At 56.5% G+C, this 15,226-nt stretch overlaps 4 protein-coding genes across 4 annotated transcripts; 2 read left to right on the plus strand and 2 right to left on the minus strand.

The window, feature by feature from the left end:
- Positions 1-83: 83 nt before the first annotated feature.
- PHACADRAFT_127622 (uncharacterized protein) lies at positions 84-1,755 on the plus strand. The gene is made up of 7 exons (XM_007399505.1): positions 84-432; positions 489-612; positions 667-738; positions 807-827; positions 881-965; positions 1,039-1,395; positions 1,478-1,755. The coding sequence occupies exons 1-7, from the start codon at positions 168-170 to the stop codon at positions 1,631-1,633; spliced, it is 1,080 nt and encodes a 359-aa protein (XP_007399567.1). The 5' UTR covers positions 84-167; the 3' UTR covers positions 1,634-1,755.
- Positions 1,756-3,947: 2,192 nt separating this feature from the next.
- Positions 3,948-6,785, minus strand: PHACADRAFT_262101 (uncharacterized protein). The gene is made up of 6 exons (XM_007399506.1): positions 6,262-6,785; positions 5,997-6,204; positions 5,459-5,947; positions 5,260-5,363; positions 4,884-5,198; positions 3,948-4,825 (listed from the first exon to the last, which is right to left on the minus strand). Exons 1-5 carry the CDS (start codon positions 6,719-6,721, stop codon positions 5,062-5,064), a joined length of 1,398 nt encoding a protein of 465 aa, XP_007399568.1. The 5' UTR covers positions 6,722-6,785; the 3' UTR covers positions 3,948-4,825; positions 4,884-5,061.
- A 900-nt stretch (positions 6,786-7,685) lies between these two features.
- On the minus strand, positions 7,686-11,431 carry PHACADRAFT_150450 (uncharacterized protein). Its single transcript, XM_007399507.1, has 11 exons — positions 11,000-11,431; positions 10,856-10,953; positions 10,666-10,788; positions 10,482-10,615; positions 10,203-10,425; positions 10,047-10,150; positions 9,975-9,994; positions 9,672-9,920; positions 9,028-9,616; positions 8,676-8,972; positions 7,686-8,621 (listed from the first exon to the last, which is right to left on the minus strand). Exons 1-11 carry the CDS (start codon positions 11,279-11,281, stop codon positions 8,296-8,298), a joined length of 2,445 nt encoding a protein of 814 aa, XP_007399569.1. The 5' UTR covers positions 11,282-11,431; the 3' UTR covers positions 7,686-8,295.
- A 737-nt stretch (positions 11,432-12,168) lies between these two features.
- On the plus strand, positions 12,169-12,630 carry PHACADRAFT_262104 (uncharacterized protein). Its single transcript, XM_007399508.1, has one exon. It carries the CDS (start codon positions 12,346-12,348, stop codon positions 12,508-12,510), a length of 165 nt encoding a protein of 54 aa, XP_007399570.1. The 5' UTR covers positions 12,169-12,345; the 3' UTR covers positions 12,511-12,630.
- Positions 12,631-15,226: the final 2,596 nt, after the last annotated feature.

Genomic DNA, 15,226 nt, shown 5'->3' on the forward strand with positions numbered 1-15,226 from the left:
AGGTGATTCCGTTTTGAGCTCGGTATCGTCCGCCGTTCTGCAACACTCCTTTGTCTCCTGTCTCACAAATCGATGAAATCCAACCCACCACTACCCCGCCACCGCCGCCCACTACCACCCCGCCGCCCGACACCGCCCCGCGTCTTCCCTCTCGGCGCCGCCCAGCCATGTCTTCCCTCGGCTACGACAGCACGTCCGAAGACGAGAGCGACACCCACTCCGTCGTGTCCGGCTCCCATGATGTCCCTGGCAGCGTGAGCTCGGTGACCACGGACGACCGAGACGCCCGGTCGGCCTCCCCAGACCCCTCGGTCTTTTCCATGACCAGCACCCTGCGCGCAGACGCTTTCAGGCAGGAGTACGGACGGGGCCTCAATAACTACTCGGAAGTATACCGCCTGCCAGCGGACGCCGAAGAATTGTCGCGGCTCGGTGAGCGAGCCTCCCGCTGTGCTCTTCCGTGCGCCTGACCATGCGCGGCCGCCCAGACAATCAACATGCCATGTTTATAGAAATCATGGGGAAATATCCGCCCCCAATGGAAGACGTCCTCGCAGACACACCAGGAGAAGACAGGGCGGCCGTGGACTTGGGCTGTGGCAGCGGTAGCTGGTACGCTCAAGTTCTATACTTTTGTGTTAGTCTCTCAGACACGTCGGGCTGTAGGATCCTGGATGTCGCCCGCGACTTCCCACATTGCAGCTGCGTCGCGGTGGATCTAGTCCCGATGCAGATCCCGTAAGTTTTACCCCTATCTATGGTGCGACATGTCCTGAGTACTGAGTCCCTCCCTGCCCCCTTCCCAGGGACATGCCACCAAACTGCAGGTGCGTCTCCAGCTGCAGTGCCCCACAAGCATGTTTCCGACCCCAATCAAAAGGAGTGAAGTTGACGACATCAACCTTGGACTTCAGCACTTTCACAGCAAGTTCGACGTCGCGCACGCCCGCCTCGTCTCCTCCGGCGTAAGCCCAGTCCCCAACGTTTCACCAGACAAACGCACACGGTACTGATGAGAGCGGGGCGACCTGACCGCAGATCCGCGACTACAAAGGTCTCGTGGACCAGATCTCGCTGGTCCTGAAACCCGGCGGCCTCGTCGACCTGACCGAGTTCGACTTTCGCGTCTACGGCACCGACCGGCGGCCGATCCCCATCGATGCCGACGCGCCTGCGTTCGCGCGGTGGATGAACCTGGCGCACCGCGCGGTGCAGATGCAGGGCGGCGAGCCGGACGCGGCCAACCACCTGCACGAGTGGGTGTGCGGCCACGGCGCGTTCGAGGACGTGCACTACTGCACGTGGTGGCTCCCGACCTCGACGTGGCACACCGGGCAGGACGAGGAGGCGCGCCGCCAGAACCGCATTGGCGCGGCCATGCGCGACGACATCCTGGTAGGTGTCTTGATTTGTTTTTTTTTTTTTCCTTCTCTCTGTTACTGTCGGAGGTGCACAATGCTCAACGCGCCGTGCACAGTCCTTTTTGAAATCTGGCCGACCGCTGCTGCTGGGGAACGGCGTGCCCGAGCAGGTCCTCAATCCGTTGGAGGGCGAGGCCGAGCGCGAGCTCGTCGAGGGCTGCGTTCCGGGCTACATCCACGTCGAGAACGTGTACGCTCGGAGACGGCAATAATAACATGTTCTTGCACCTACCGTCGGCGCGTCGGTCGTGGGCCGGCGACATGTCTCGCCACAGAAGTCCTCGGCAGTGGGTGTGTCGCTCTTTCCATAAGTGCTCCTGCTCGTCGTGGCGTTGCGCCAGACTGCAGGGTCATCCGTGCTTCTCGGAGCTTGCCGGCACTGACATAATAGGAAGGTTTGATGCTACCTCTTCTGCCGTGCAGGGCTGCCGGCTCAACACAACGGTGTGAGTATGCAACCGTCATCCTCTGGAAGTGAAGCCAGGATGCGTTGGTGTCCTCTCCAATGATCACCTCATTCTCTCTCCCAGAACGTAAGTTCGTGACGGTTCTAGTTCGCCCGACAAGCTCCTCGTTTGACCCTGCGTGGGAGGCTGCAGCTCCAGCAATACCGTTCTGTCGCACGCTTATAGCTAACACACATGTGCATGCCGTCAAGTACATGCCTCGAGGCGCATGCAGCGAGGGCTGTACACAGCATGCAGCGAGGATGACACCGGCATATCCGAACGACATACTCGCAACCGCTCACTAGTCTTTTCCAGGCAACAGCCCAACTGGCAGCACAGCCCGCTCGTGTGACGGGTTATTCAGTGGCGCAGTACGGCAGAGGGCCAGCGTATTTCAATCTCGGAAATGGCACGGGCCCAAGTCGAGATGGCACGACCGTCGGCCCTATCTGATGGTAGGTAATCGTGCGTGGGCACTAATCACCGTCCGCTAATGTGCATGTGTAATCGCACCAGTTTGCCGAAGCCTAGTTCTCTCTCGGCGGCGGGGAAGCCTCTGTGCACCTTTCGCGACATGCCGGAGCCGCTGTGTGGGGGGCTCGGGCCATAGGCGCAGGGCAAAGAATATCGAGACATTGGCAAGTCGTCGAGTCGTTCAGCTAGCGACTAATCGGAACCTAAGATCTCGGAAGCGAAATCCATGCACTCGAGCATTCGTGCTTCACGTCATCCCGTGCTTATTGCGCAGCGGTCAATCCTGACCAAGTGACTGTGTATGATCGGTTCGTTCCGAAACGCCCTTAATTGCGGCATCAGGCATATTCACCATTTGAGATAGGATATATATCCAGGCTTCAAGGGCCGTAATAGGGTCGACTAGAACGTACAGACGTGTGTTTTAACACACGCTTTCGCTTCGCGAAGCACGACTCGGCGACCACCAAACAGCGCAGCTGCCATGTCCGGACGAAAGCTAGCTCACTAGCGTGAAGGGGACTTCCGAAGGGTGGTTTTCATGTTGACGCTATCGGCGCGTGCGCAAAAAAAAAAAAAAGCAAGCAACAGGAGATTGGCAGTAGCTCCCGGTGGCGGTATCTTGGCAGTCACCGATCTATTATATACAAATTGATAGGCTAGCTCAATTCTATCGGACTTGCTCTAGTTGCGGGATAATCCGGACTGCTCGTCTGACGCTCACAATAATATTCCAGCAGCCCCACTTTGAGTGCTGCCTTCTACCAGATGTCGTGGTTAGTTTTTGTCGAGATGCGCCATGTCCTACCGTGCGCGATGGATCAAATTCAGATAGACTCGGGATATGCTTTCGCGGCAAAGGCCGGCAGTTGGAAATATGCTCTCGTCTTCCTCGTCATGCCCCGCACCCGTAGGACTGGGCCGCCAAAATCGTAGAAGGCTGTACGTCTATCCCCGGCTCACACGCACCATCTCCTGCATGCTCGGAAGGGGCCTCGCAGTCCCAGCCGAGTGGCCGAATGAGCCCACGGGGCGCGCCTGTGCCTGTAGTAAGCCCCGGCAACGATGTGGGTGAACCTGCCGCTCCGAGAGAGATCCTGCTGAGCCTATTTAGGGTTTTCCGGGCCGTGGTGCGCGCTCGGACATGTTGTGAGACAGCGAGCGAGCGGCGTCCATCTGCTGCGTCAACGTTCATGTAGGTTCGTGTGCGGTCACTCGCGCGCGCCGCGTTCATCTCCAGCACACCCCGCGACCTTCGGTGCGCTCACAGGCAGGATCCCAGGAAGGGAACCTTACGTTCCCGAGGCACCGCACAGGCGCGGCCGCCGGGAATGCAAGGGGGTGGTCATCGCTTCTTCCGAAGGTCCTGCATCAAGACCCACATAGTTGTCCGGCTTGCGCCACGCACACCCGCGCGCAGGACGACCACGCCCCGGGTCCCCCTCCCCAAGCGAGCGGCACTGGGTGCGGCTGCATTTCCTGCATGCCCTCATATTTACCCGCGGGGGCTGGGCTGCTGTCCCGCTGCCATCTGCTACCGCTGCTACCGCTGCTGCTGCTGCTGCTGCGCTGCATTCCAACACTCCAACACTCACGCATGACGACCTCCACTGCCGCTTCAGCTTCAGCTGCCGCCGCTCCTGCTCCCGCGCACAAGCCGCTCCAGGGCAAGATCGCCGTCATCACCGGCTCGTCGCGGTCCATCGGGGCCTCCATCGCGCAGCGGCTCGCCGCGGACGGCGCGGACGTCATCGTCAACTACCACCGGCTCGCCGTCGAGGCCGAGCGCACCGCGTACGGCATCAACGCGAAGGGGGGCGGGCGCGCGCACGTCGTGAAGGCGGACGTGTCGACGGTCGCGGGCGGGCGGCACCTGCTCGCGGAGTGCAGGCGGCTCGCCGGCGCCCCGCCGGACATCCTCGTCCTCAACGCGAGCCTCATGGGCCACCGGCCGCTCGCGGACACAGACGAGGCCGAGTTCGACGCGCACATCAACACGAACGTCAAGGGCCCGCTCTTCCTCGTCCAGAGCGCCGCGCAGGACATGAAGCCCGGCACGTCGTCTCTCTCTCCCCGCGCGCGCGCGTTCCTGCGTTTTTCAATCAAGCAGTCCTGCTGACCCGCGACGCGCTTTCCTTTCCAGGCAGCCGGATCATCTTCGTGTCGACCGCGCTGACGCGCGCGTCGAGCGTGCAGCCGATGGCGCTCCTGTACGCGTCCTCGAAGGGCGCCGTCGAGCAGCTCGTGCGGGTGCTCGCACAGGACCTCGGCGCGCGGGGCATGACGGTGAACGCGATCGCGCCCGGGGCGGTCGACACGCCGCTCTTCCGGGCGGGCAAGCCGCCGCACCTGATCCGCTGGGTGGCGAGCCTGCACCCGCAGAACCGGATCCCGCACCCGGACGAGATAAGCCCCCTGGTGGCGTTCCTCGCCCACGCCGACGCCGGCTGGATCAACGGCCAGACGATCGCCGTCAACGGGGTGCGTGTCGCTCCCGACGTCGCGCTCTTGTACTCACTCACACCCCGGTCCGCTCCAGGCGTTCGTCGTCTAGGCCCCCACGCCCCGGCCATCTATCTTGTGCTCAGGGCCCCGGACCATTCGATCGCGCGCTGCATATACCCCGTCATGTCCATCCTCTCCACGCACGGACAATCATCTGCACACATCTGTATTCCACGTTGGCCCACAACGTTGTAGTAACAAAGAAAGAGGAGCTACCCCGCTGCGGCGGGGTCATAATAAATCCGCCTCACCCACCGCCGCCTCCGAGTCATGCCGCTAGACTGTTTCCAGACGTCCCTGGGCGCAGAGCTGGGGTGCATCCACACGTCGTCCGTGTAGACCCACCCGTCTTCCAGGTGGCGACACTAAGCATTGTAACGCAGCAGGCACACAGCGAGCGCGGGACCCACCTTGGTCTGCGTGTTCGCACCCTATCCAGGACGCCTCCAAGTCCGGCCGCCAGTCTTCTGTCTCGACGAACAGCCACCCGGGCGACAGCGAGAACGTCAGGTTGCTGCTGGAACAAAGGGCAGGCACGAGAGAGAGAGAGAGAGAGAGAGAGATTCAGTCGTGGCGTCGAACCCGAATAAAATAGGGTGGCGGACGAACCTGACGTCCCCGCTCCCGTCGTCGGACACACCGCTCCAGCCGTCCCTGCCCCGGGTCCACGCCTTTCGCTCGCCCGGCCGCAGGTTGGCTTTGCTCCAGCCAGCGTCCCCCGTGCCGCCGTCGTCCGTCCCCGACACGCCAGCCCACCTCTCGTTCTCCCAAAGCTCCACCTCCCTCAGCTCGGAACGCCAGTGCTTGTCTTCCAGGCGGTCGTTGTCCACCAGCCGCGTGAGGCGGACGTGGAGGGTGGCCAAGTGTCCTGCTGTCATTTCAAAGATTATGGGGTATAATGTGTACATCGTGAAGGGGTGCGTGAGTGCGAAAGGTGTGAGCCCCAGGACGAGGAACGTTGTCCGCAGAGGGATTAAAGCTACCATAGGTACAGAGACGACGAGCGTAGCCACGGTCAAGCTGAATATGACGGGTGTGTACGGAGAAGAGTGATTGAGATGGGGGACGATGGGGTACACTTGGTCGTGTGCGTCCGAGCTGCGGGACATGAGTGGTCTCAACCAACGGCGGAGGCACGCGAACTTACAATGCACCCATCAGATTTTGAATCGCCTGCACGTTTGCGAGCCAATCCATACTCCAATCCGAGACCTGGGCTGGTGGTGGGGGCGGTACTTTTGCAGGCTGAGAGCTGGCGGCGACGTCTCCTCCGTTTCGCAGACATGAGTGGGAGCCAAGCAGGACACCAAGAACGGCAACCACGGGCAACAGCAAAGCGAGCCTCGGATAGTAGCCTGACAATACGGTTCAGCGGATCTGCGGCGAAACGGCAGTTGGTGCAGAGGGCGTACAGAGAAACGCATACGCGCACATCCACACCGCCGTGTACTTCCAGCCCCTCCTCCACATCACGATCTCCTCCAGGCGGTCCTGCAGCCAGAACACGGGCCCCACTTTCGCCACGAAGCGCCGGAAGTTCGCGGTGGTGATGGGGATCGAGAGCGGGTCGCGTGTGGAGAGCAGCTTCGGCGTGCCCTTCGTCGCACGGGGCGCACTCGGGGCGTTGGCCGGGAGCTGGAACGTCGACGAGAGGAGGGCCTGCTGCAGGCTGAAGCCAGACTTGGCGGTGGCGGCGGCGGTGGGCGACTGCGCGGAGGCGGGCGTGGACGGTGTCCCGCGCGGGGTGCTTTCCGGGTGGGGGAGAGAGGTGACGACTTTGACGGCGGGACGGAGGTCGGATGTGCCTTGAGAGGCGCAGGACTGGAGGCGCGTAGCCGACGCAGGGATCTCGACGTAGTCTATCGTCGCCATAGTCGTGCTGAGCGTTGAGCACGACCGTGTCAGTCCGTCTTGGGGTGCTGAATGTCACCGGGTGATTGCCTACTCTCTACGTTGCGGGGATAAACGACGGATGATCAACGTGAGCTCGGACTTGGCTGTGAAATCACATGTCAGGTATTCCCCATCAGTGCGTTTCCCAATATGGCACAGTCTCAGGTTCGTCGCCTCCGCGACTCGCGCGTCGCTATGAAGCCCTCCGCGCACAGCACACTCCTCCAACAGCTCAACCAGCTCTTTCACGACCTGCAAATACCCATCTCCATTGAATCCCCATGGGAGCTGACACCTTCGCTCATACTGGCCGCTCTAGAGTCCATCCTGCGAAAGCGTCTCCCGGTCCCGCAAGCCCTTCGCCAATCTCGCGATCTCGAGGCAAAGGCGAAAATGATGGAAATATTTCTCGAGCGTACTGCTGACCATACCGAGGATGGGCTCAGTTGGCACGACGTGGATCCGCAGCGTCTCGCCCTGGGCGAATGGGACGAGGTCGTGTACGTCGGCGAGGTCTTGTGCTGGCTGGGCAGGAGCCGCGGGTACCTAGCGGACAGCATCGTAAGACGACCGTTATGGCGCAGGAATGACGCCTCAGGGACCTTCGACTTTGGAGGCCTCAGCCTGGCTGAGAGTCCCCGTTACGATTTGAATCTCCCGTCGTCGTTGTCGCCTTCTCGGTCTCTCCGTTCCATGCCGACAAGCCGCGTCGAAAAGCCGGACTTGCTCCCCGATTCTGTCGTACAGAAACCAAGGTCAACAGCTGCTTTGTCCGTGGTGTCTCAAGTACATCCTCGCCGATCAGGTGACAGCCCCTCCAGCCACAGGGCACGCATCGACGCCGGCTCGCCCTCGGTCACGTCTCTCAGCTCCAGACCCCATACCCCGCGCTGCATCCACGAAGTTGAGAAGCCAGGCTCCTCGCATAGACCAGCGACCATTTCACAGGTGGACCACGCTGGCCTGGGCGCGGAAGCCGGTTCGCCAATCTGGTCCGAGTGTCCTTCGGGCATCTTCCATCCGCTCGGAAGGAATTCAGCTCGCCGCACAGACTGGATAGAACCCATCGACATAGGAGAAGAGCTCCTCACGTTTGAAACCGCCCGTCGACCCAACGCCGCGTCTCCCCCTCCAGCGGCCCCGCTTTCTGCACAGCTATCCTCTGCGAAGACGCCGCCGGTCGCCGGTGTCCCTCGACGGATCACCACGAGACATAACTCTCCGACGCAGCATACTCTCGCTCTCCTCAACGAACGCGTGAAGCTGACGCAGGTACTCGCTCGCTTGAAGATGCCTGTGGCACGTTGAAACCCACCAGAACCTCCAACCTTTTGGGCTTTCATGAGGTGACTAGACTGTGGGACCTGATGGGAAGATACCGAAGGATAGCTAGATGGAAACGGACGTTTGTCATAAGTTTGAATAGACGATATACAGGTGACGGCCTCTGCGAACGGGCAAAACGACAAGATAAGCGAGGAGCAGTTGAAGACTCATACAAAGGGCTAAACTCGATAACACCTATTCTCAATCCCAGGCACTTGTGCTAGCGCTCAAAAATCATATCTTGCGCCCGGGATCGGCGCCACCTTCACCACCAGCGGCTTCCTCGCGCCACCTGAAGCGTCGAGGAGCAGGCCCTGCGACACAGCTGCGGTAGCGACCTGCTTGTATGCCCTTAACTTCTTTCCATAGATCCCTAGATTGCTTTGCTGGAAGTGTTTCTGGATTGTGCTGACGTCGACGGGCTTTTTCTGCTTGGAGTAGCTTGCGAGCACGACGCGGACGAGGGGTGCAAAGCGCTGGTGGCTGCCTTTGAACGTGATAGCCGTCACGGCTGCAGCACTTGCTACCGTAAGAGCAGAATACGACGTGGTGCCTGTGGGACGGATAGTTAGCGTCTTTCCAGCGCGACTGGAGCTCAGAATCCCACTTGGACCTGCAGACGATCCTGAGGGCAGCTTCTTAGTCGACGAAGCCTTCTGCGGCAGCGTTATCCATTGTTTACCGCCCTTTGACTTTGTCACGAGCTGTCCCGCCTTTTTTGCTGCACACAATGCCGCAGCAACGTCGGCCTCGCTCAAAACTGGCTGGTTGTTGGCGAAGTACTTGCGGATATTCTTGATGGACAATTTCGGTGCGCCGTGGTTCACGCGACCTTTCACGTAGTCGACTACAGACGATACCTGAATTCCAATCGACGCCTCGTTGGTATCCCGAGACTCGAAGTCTTTGCCGAGTAAAGTTATTCAAAACATCAAAAAAATTGCGTATACTAAACGCACCCGAGGAATTTGGCGGGGAAGACAGCACAGACCCATTGGCCTCGTTGGGTCGCAGAATCCGGTTGTTCTGTCTTCGAAAGAATCCTTCGTTTTCCGCCTGCTGAAGGACAGTTTCAATGTCCGCATCGTTAAGGGCTTCAAAATTCTTGCGAATGTCATCGAGAGAAAGCGATGCCGCATCGTTGCGGCTGAACTGGCTGACGACATAGTTCACGACACGGAAAGCCAGTTTGATTGACGTAACCCCTTCGGCCTCGTTCTTCTCCCGTGCCATAACTGCCGCACCTTCGGCAACGGTGCTCTTTTCAGGTTCCCCGGTGGCGGGAGGCGCGCGGACAGAGACGCGGCCGAGACGAGTAGCTTCTTCGTCGGGGACGGCAAGAATGGCATGTCCACCATCACGGGTGATGCGCTGGCGAGACTTGACATGCAAGTATCCCTGGCCGATGTGCGCTACCGTGGCGCCGAGGACTTGGTCTCGAGCTCCCGGCTTGTGAGCAGCGTCAAGCTCGGACGGACTCCCCACATTGCGCGCCCCAAGACCGCGAGGCGCAAACAGAAGCGCTTCTCCGGCCTCCAGGGACACAATCTGCGTCGACCACGGTGTCACTTCTCATTTCGCCGCAGGATACGAGTGACCGTACCTTGGACAGCAGCTCCCCCGAAACCCCTTTGCCTGACGACACATGCTGCGACAGGTGGTGCATCCACGCCGGAGACGAAAACTGATGGGCAATGACAAAAGAGCTCAGGTCTAAGAACTTTGTGGGGACTACGGTGGGCTCCTGAGTGGAGATAATCACTCGGGTGGCCAGGTGCCTCTGCTGTCGTACCACGGTGAGCACGGAGTCAGTAAGACGGCCTGAGCTGCCAGCTTTCGTCTCGGATAGATACTGGAAGAGATGAGTCAGTACACTGCTCAATGATCAATTGTGGCATGGTCATACTTTGTGAGCCTCGTCGAGGACTGCACGAAGTCATTAGAACTGTCGAGGGAGTGGTTGAGCCGAGAGACTGACCTACAAGCTTGCCGGCGCCTTCAATCTCAGCGTCGACAAAGAGGCTAAGTACCAGGTCGAATATCCCGCACGCCGACTCGCCATCCATAAACGGAGAGGACAAACTGTCGTAGTGCATTAGAATACATTGGCATGTATAGATATGTAGGTGCATACTCGACAATCGTCAACTGTCCCTTTTTGAAATGAGACGAGACACTCTTCACGGTTTCGCCACCCTTAAAGCAGGAGTCTAGAAGCATGAGACGGAGGTTCAGCATCGTACGTTGGTCGGGCTTGAGATTTAGTTCGTCCAATTTCTGGCGAAAGACCTGATAGTTGAAATCATGCTCCATGGTACGAAGAGTCGTCATGATAGCTTCCATGTAGATCGGCAGCTCTATAAACAGTGCAAGATTAACATGATAACTAAACGGCGACAGCTTGTATACATACGAGAGTTCTCATTTAGTCTCATCATAGTGAGGAGACGTTCCCCGCTAATATTCTCCGGGGAGAAATGCAAAGGCTCGACTTGTACATTGAGCAAACCGGAATAGACTTTTCTCATTGCCTGCAGGTTCGGCGGTCTGTCGCAAGTTATTAGCCACAAGAAATTCTTGTCATAAAACTTGCTTACAAAACGAGGACAGTGACGTTAGGCGGTTTGGCATGACCACCACGGTGAGCATCCAACATCGCGAGATATGCTGCCTCACAGGGTTGCACTATACCGCTACCTGATGCACTATCCAAGTAGAACCTAGATTGAATTGACCGTAATCAATGGCGAGATTGGGACGAATTAATTAATTCAGACCTATACTCACACCAACGCACTAAGGGGTGCTGGAAGCGCCCCAATTCTCGAGTCCTGGATTAAGCATCCTTCAAGAAGGACAGCCGTAGAATGGCTTTTGCCCGACCCCTGTCTAACTGTTAGCTTCGAAAGACGAGAGTGGGCCGCCGCTCACCTGAACTCCGCATACTAGCGCATTGAAAGGCGTGTTAGTGTTGACATACAGCATGGGATTGGCTGGATGGCTGCGGAACTCGGCAGCGCATTGCGAAACAATGTGTCCATAGAGGGCTCGTTGGGGATACCTCTCGGGACCCAAAATTTCAAGAGCATCCCCAGTGAGCACTGGGGTCGTTCTCGACACCTCAGGGGACGGTTCTGTCTTCCCAGGCTGCAGCAAATCTTGACCTGGAATAACGAACGATTTACACTGGGAATTTTCTCCCGGGGCATACATCGTCCTTCAAGCCGAGCCGGCCTACCGTGTGTTAAGCAAATGAAAGGTCAGGCCCATGCTCTACTTCACCTCGATACGGAACTATCAATACTGTTCTAGACAACCAAAAGATCAGAATATTGATCGGCTTCAGTGCCCAAGCTGGTGCTGAATGCAAGTTAAGCACTGCCTCTCTACTTGAGACGGCATCTCCTATCGATATCAGCAACTGGTATCCAGTTATGATACTGTATGGCGGGCCACTGATTCACAGCAAATTTGCGCAAGGGTAGCGCGCGCGCACACACATAGGTCGCTGGATCGAAACCGGCAGGTGCCATACATTTTTCCCCCAAGAGCTCTCTACCCGAGGCGTCAAGCACTGCTAAGGCTCCAACTGTTTAGTTTACGTGTAAACTTTTTTTGTAAACACACAGTAAATGGTTGTAAACATTTATAAATAGTTTATAAACAGTAAACAAACAGTTATTAAAGGGATCTAACCCACTCTAGTGGATTGCGCCAGATTAGCCTCTGAGAAACCTGTGTGAGCCTACTGCTCTACTTGAGTCTGAAAAGAGAGGTATAAATGTCAGTGCTTGAGCAACGCAAGGTGCTTGCTTGATGCACGAGAGGAAAGCGAGGCCGCAGCTTCCTACTTACAATATTGATGTCCCAAACACTAGGCCCGACTCGGACATGTATAGATAGTGCACCTACTCATGCGTATAGGGAAGGAGCAATGCGTGCATCACATCCTGAGCACGGACCGGCCATCAGGCAGCATCTGAACACTCCGTACCTCAAGCATCGTGCTATGGTCATCTCTATGGCCCGCTGGTGTCCCCTATGCATAGTATGCAGATTGCGGGCACACAAATAGTCTTAATTGGCCAGTGGAGGTTGCAGGAGGACAAACACTGGCAATCACAAGCTGCGGGAGTGGTATTGCCAGGCAGCACTGTACTGTGAGGGTAAGACCTACGAAGGTATCTGTGGGGCTTGTAAGAAGCTTGCAGTTCCGCCTTTAGAAGGTTGGCATATCCTATCATTGACCTCGTTGTTGAGAAGTGGGCCTATAACCTATGCAAGTGTTAGCCTGGCACTTCGGGGGTGACACGACATACTCTCACGCTAGGACTTTGAGAGCTGGCCTAGAGAAGACTGCCGCATGGGTGCAGACCTCTGATAGCCCTTTTTTAGAGTCAATCTGCCTTAGTATCACATGTGGTACTGTCATCGCTCAATGAGGTTGAACTAATATTAATATTGTTTCTCTTGAATGAAGTATGGGCTCACGACATTCCCGCATACCGCACTCTCGCAGGCAGGCTGCCAGTGCCCACAGTAGACTATATGTAGAGGAGCAGTCAATGTATACACATTATATTATATTCATAATGCTTGCCTTCAGACTGTGCTCAATACAAGTTAGGATCATGACTACCATTACTCCCAGTAAGTCTCAGGGCATAGGCACTTGATACAGTGCACCGGGCTTGGGGGTTCAAAGAGGCCGCCCGAGGACGATGCACAGGCGGTGCAATGCACTCTTCAGCCCAATAAAGGTCAAGTCTGTTAGCAAGACTATGAATGTACAACACTAAGACCTTTTACAAACAACAAGAGGAAACTGTATGTTTACTGTGTATAAACGTTTACACCAAGTTTACATGACTTCGTTTACACACACGGAAACGGTAAACAGTAATAAATGTTTATACACAGTAAACAAACAAAACGGTTGGAGCCTTAAGCACTGCCAAGCAGAAACGGCCTTAGCTGCGACCAGTTGGACTGTTGTAGCGTCTTTAGCTTCTTCCCGCCAAGTGCCGGGTCACTTTGCGGGAATTACTTTTGGATAACGCTGACATCGACGGGCTTCTTCTGCTTTGAGACTAGCTGTAGTGAATAACAATCCAGAATAACGAAGGACTGGTTGTTCAGAGACGAATCTCTCAGAGTGCGCATCGTTGTGGAGGAATTTTGATGTGCGGACCGATGGTCAATATCCACGGGGCTGCGCGCGCCGCGTGTTGGTGGCGGTAGCCGCGTCTCGTTTATAAGAACTTGAACTCGGCTCCCACTTACCACTCGTCTCGTGCCCACCGCGAGAATAACTAAAAGACTCGGGTTTTGGAGGTGCAGGTATTTAGGGAAAGGGGGGCTTGTCAAATATTCCGCGGGGATGGGTCTTGTAAGTACAAATGCACCTCCCTGCGGTGCCCATGCTCTCGACTAGGGGAGCCGAGTGTGTGGAACAAACTGCGAAGATTGCGGTATAGACGTCCGTTGGAGTTCAAGCTCAAGCGTCAAGGTGATTGAAAGACGAGCACGAGATTGGGAGTGTGTTCGTCGTTTGTAGTGAACAAAAAGGCCGTGACAGCTTCCCGTCGGGTTTCCCTTCCGGCGGGCAATGGCTCGGCGCAGTCACCAACAATAACGCTTCCCGTCCGCATGCGCGAACTTGCCGCCCACGTCCCGCCGTCCAAGATACTTTCCGATTATTGGCGTCGGTCGTACAACGAGTGCAAAAAGAAGGAGAAGAGGTGACAGAAAGAAATGGGCAGCGACAGCAATAATAGAAGAAAGAACGCGCGGCAGAAGATGTGCTGTGAATGTTAACAGAGCGCGTGAGAAATTAAAATGCCGTGATCCGCCCTGTTGCTTTTGTTACAGTACTTATCTGAAAGAGCTTCTTATGGCAACCGTGTTGGCAAGCGTCGTGCTGGACCAAGTGCTAGGGCTGTATGAGATGTTGTGGTCAGAGGAAAAGAGACATCTCGCTAAGTAGAATTCTTATATACTACCAAAGAAATTGATATCTCAACGCATCGGTGTCCGCTGTCGAACGAAGTTCATACAGCTTTCGATAGGCGAATTCTTCACATCACCATGCTGTTTTTTTCAGCCTCCGAGTCAACCGCATTCCGCGAGTCTGGAGAGTGATAAATTTGTTGAAGCGCCTAGTGGCTCTGGCTCGGCGTTCCGCCCAGCATGGACTTAAGGTGGACATCTTAGATTAGGCGCTGCTAATACGTAGATAGTGATTGGACAATCATATGTAGTGCTCCCACGCACGGACCTCTTTATGGCAGGCTTCCCCATTCTAGCGGACTTTCAATTTTGCTTCCTTTTAGTATATAAGGACTCCTCTCGCATCCACACTCTGCGTGCTCTTTCCCTTCGCACTCAGAGTAAGTCCCCTTCGTCGCCCTTGCGCATTATGTAGTATGCTCACCGGACCCCTGTCTAGCTAACACCGTGTGTATTAGGTACATAGCTATACAGCGTGCTCTTTCCCTTCGCACTCAGACTAACACCGTGTGTATTAGATCGTGCCCGCGTGCCACTCGCCAGTTCGCGCTCGCGCAGCCCAGTCGTCGTATCACGACAATAAAATTGACGATAGGAGATATGTGGTCAGTTCACGAGATATGGAGCCGATGAAAAGACCACCATTACATTGATCTCGAGGATGGTCGCTGAGGATACTGAAGGCCGAAACCCGGTGGCTCTGCCTTTGTGGCGTTCGGCAATAAGCGAGCGAACCTAACCTCGGCTCGCCACTAATCTCATGCTGAAACTCTGACTCTACTCGGACTGTCTCGCCGTCAGCCCAAACCATGGACCATAACCATGGACCATAACATGTCGACGGGGGGCAATGCTGTGCCAGATTTTGAACATGCTATGGTGAACAACGAGCGTTCGGTTGAGATGGGTTCATCACAGGGCCTTAAGCGCTAACGGGATGCAACACGTATCAGCTAGTTGCTGGTACTCGAGGCTGCAGAGCCCACTTTGCGGTATGCCAACTTGAAACGCCTGGCAGAGCATGTAAGAGAGAGCCTAGTGATGAGAGCTATTAGGTATTGGCTCGCCGTAGCAAACAGTCTGAAATATTGTGGCCAGTACTAAGTGTGTCGGGTCAGCCACGCCGGGATGGCCGCCGAAGTCAAGTGC

This window comes from Phanerochaete carnosa, assembly GCF_000300595.1.
Source record: "Phanerochaete carnosa HHB-10118-sp unplaced genomic scaffold PHACAscaffold_9, whole genome shotgun sequence".
Taxonomy (NCBI): Eukaryota; Fungi; Basidiomycota; class Agaricomycetes; order Polyporales; family Phanerochaetaceae; genus Phanerochaete; species Phanerochaete carnosa.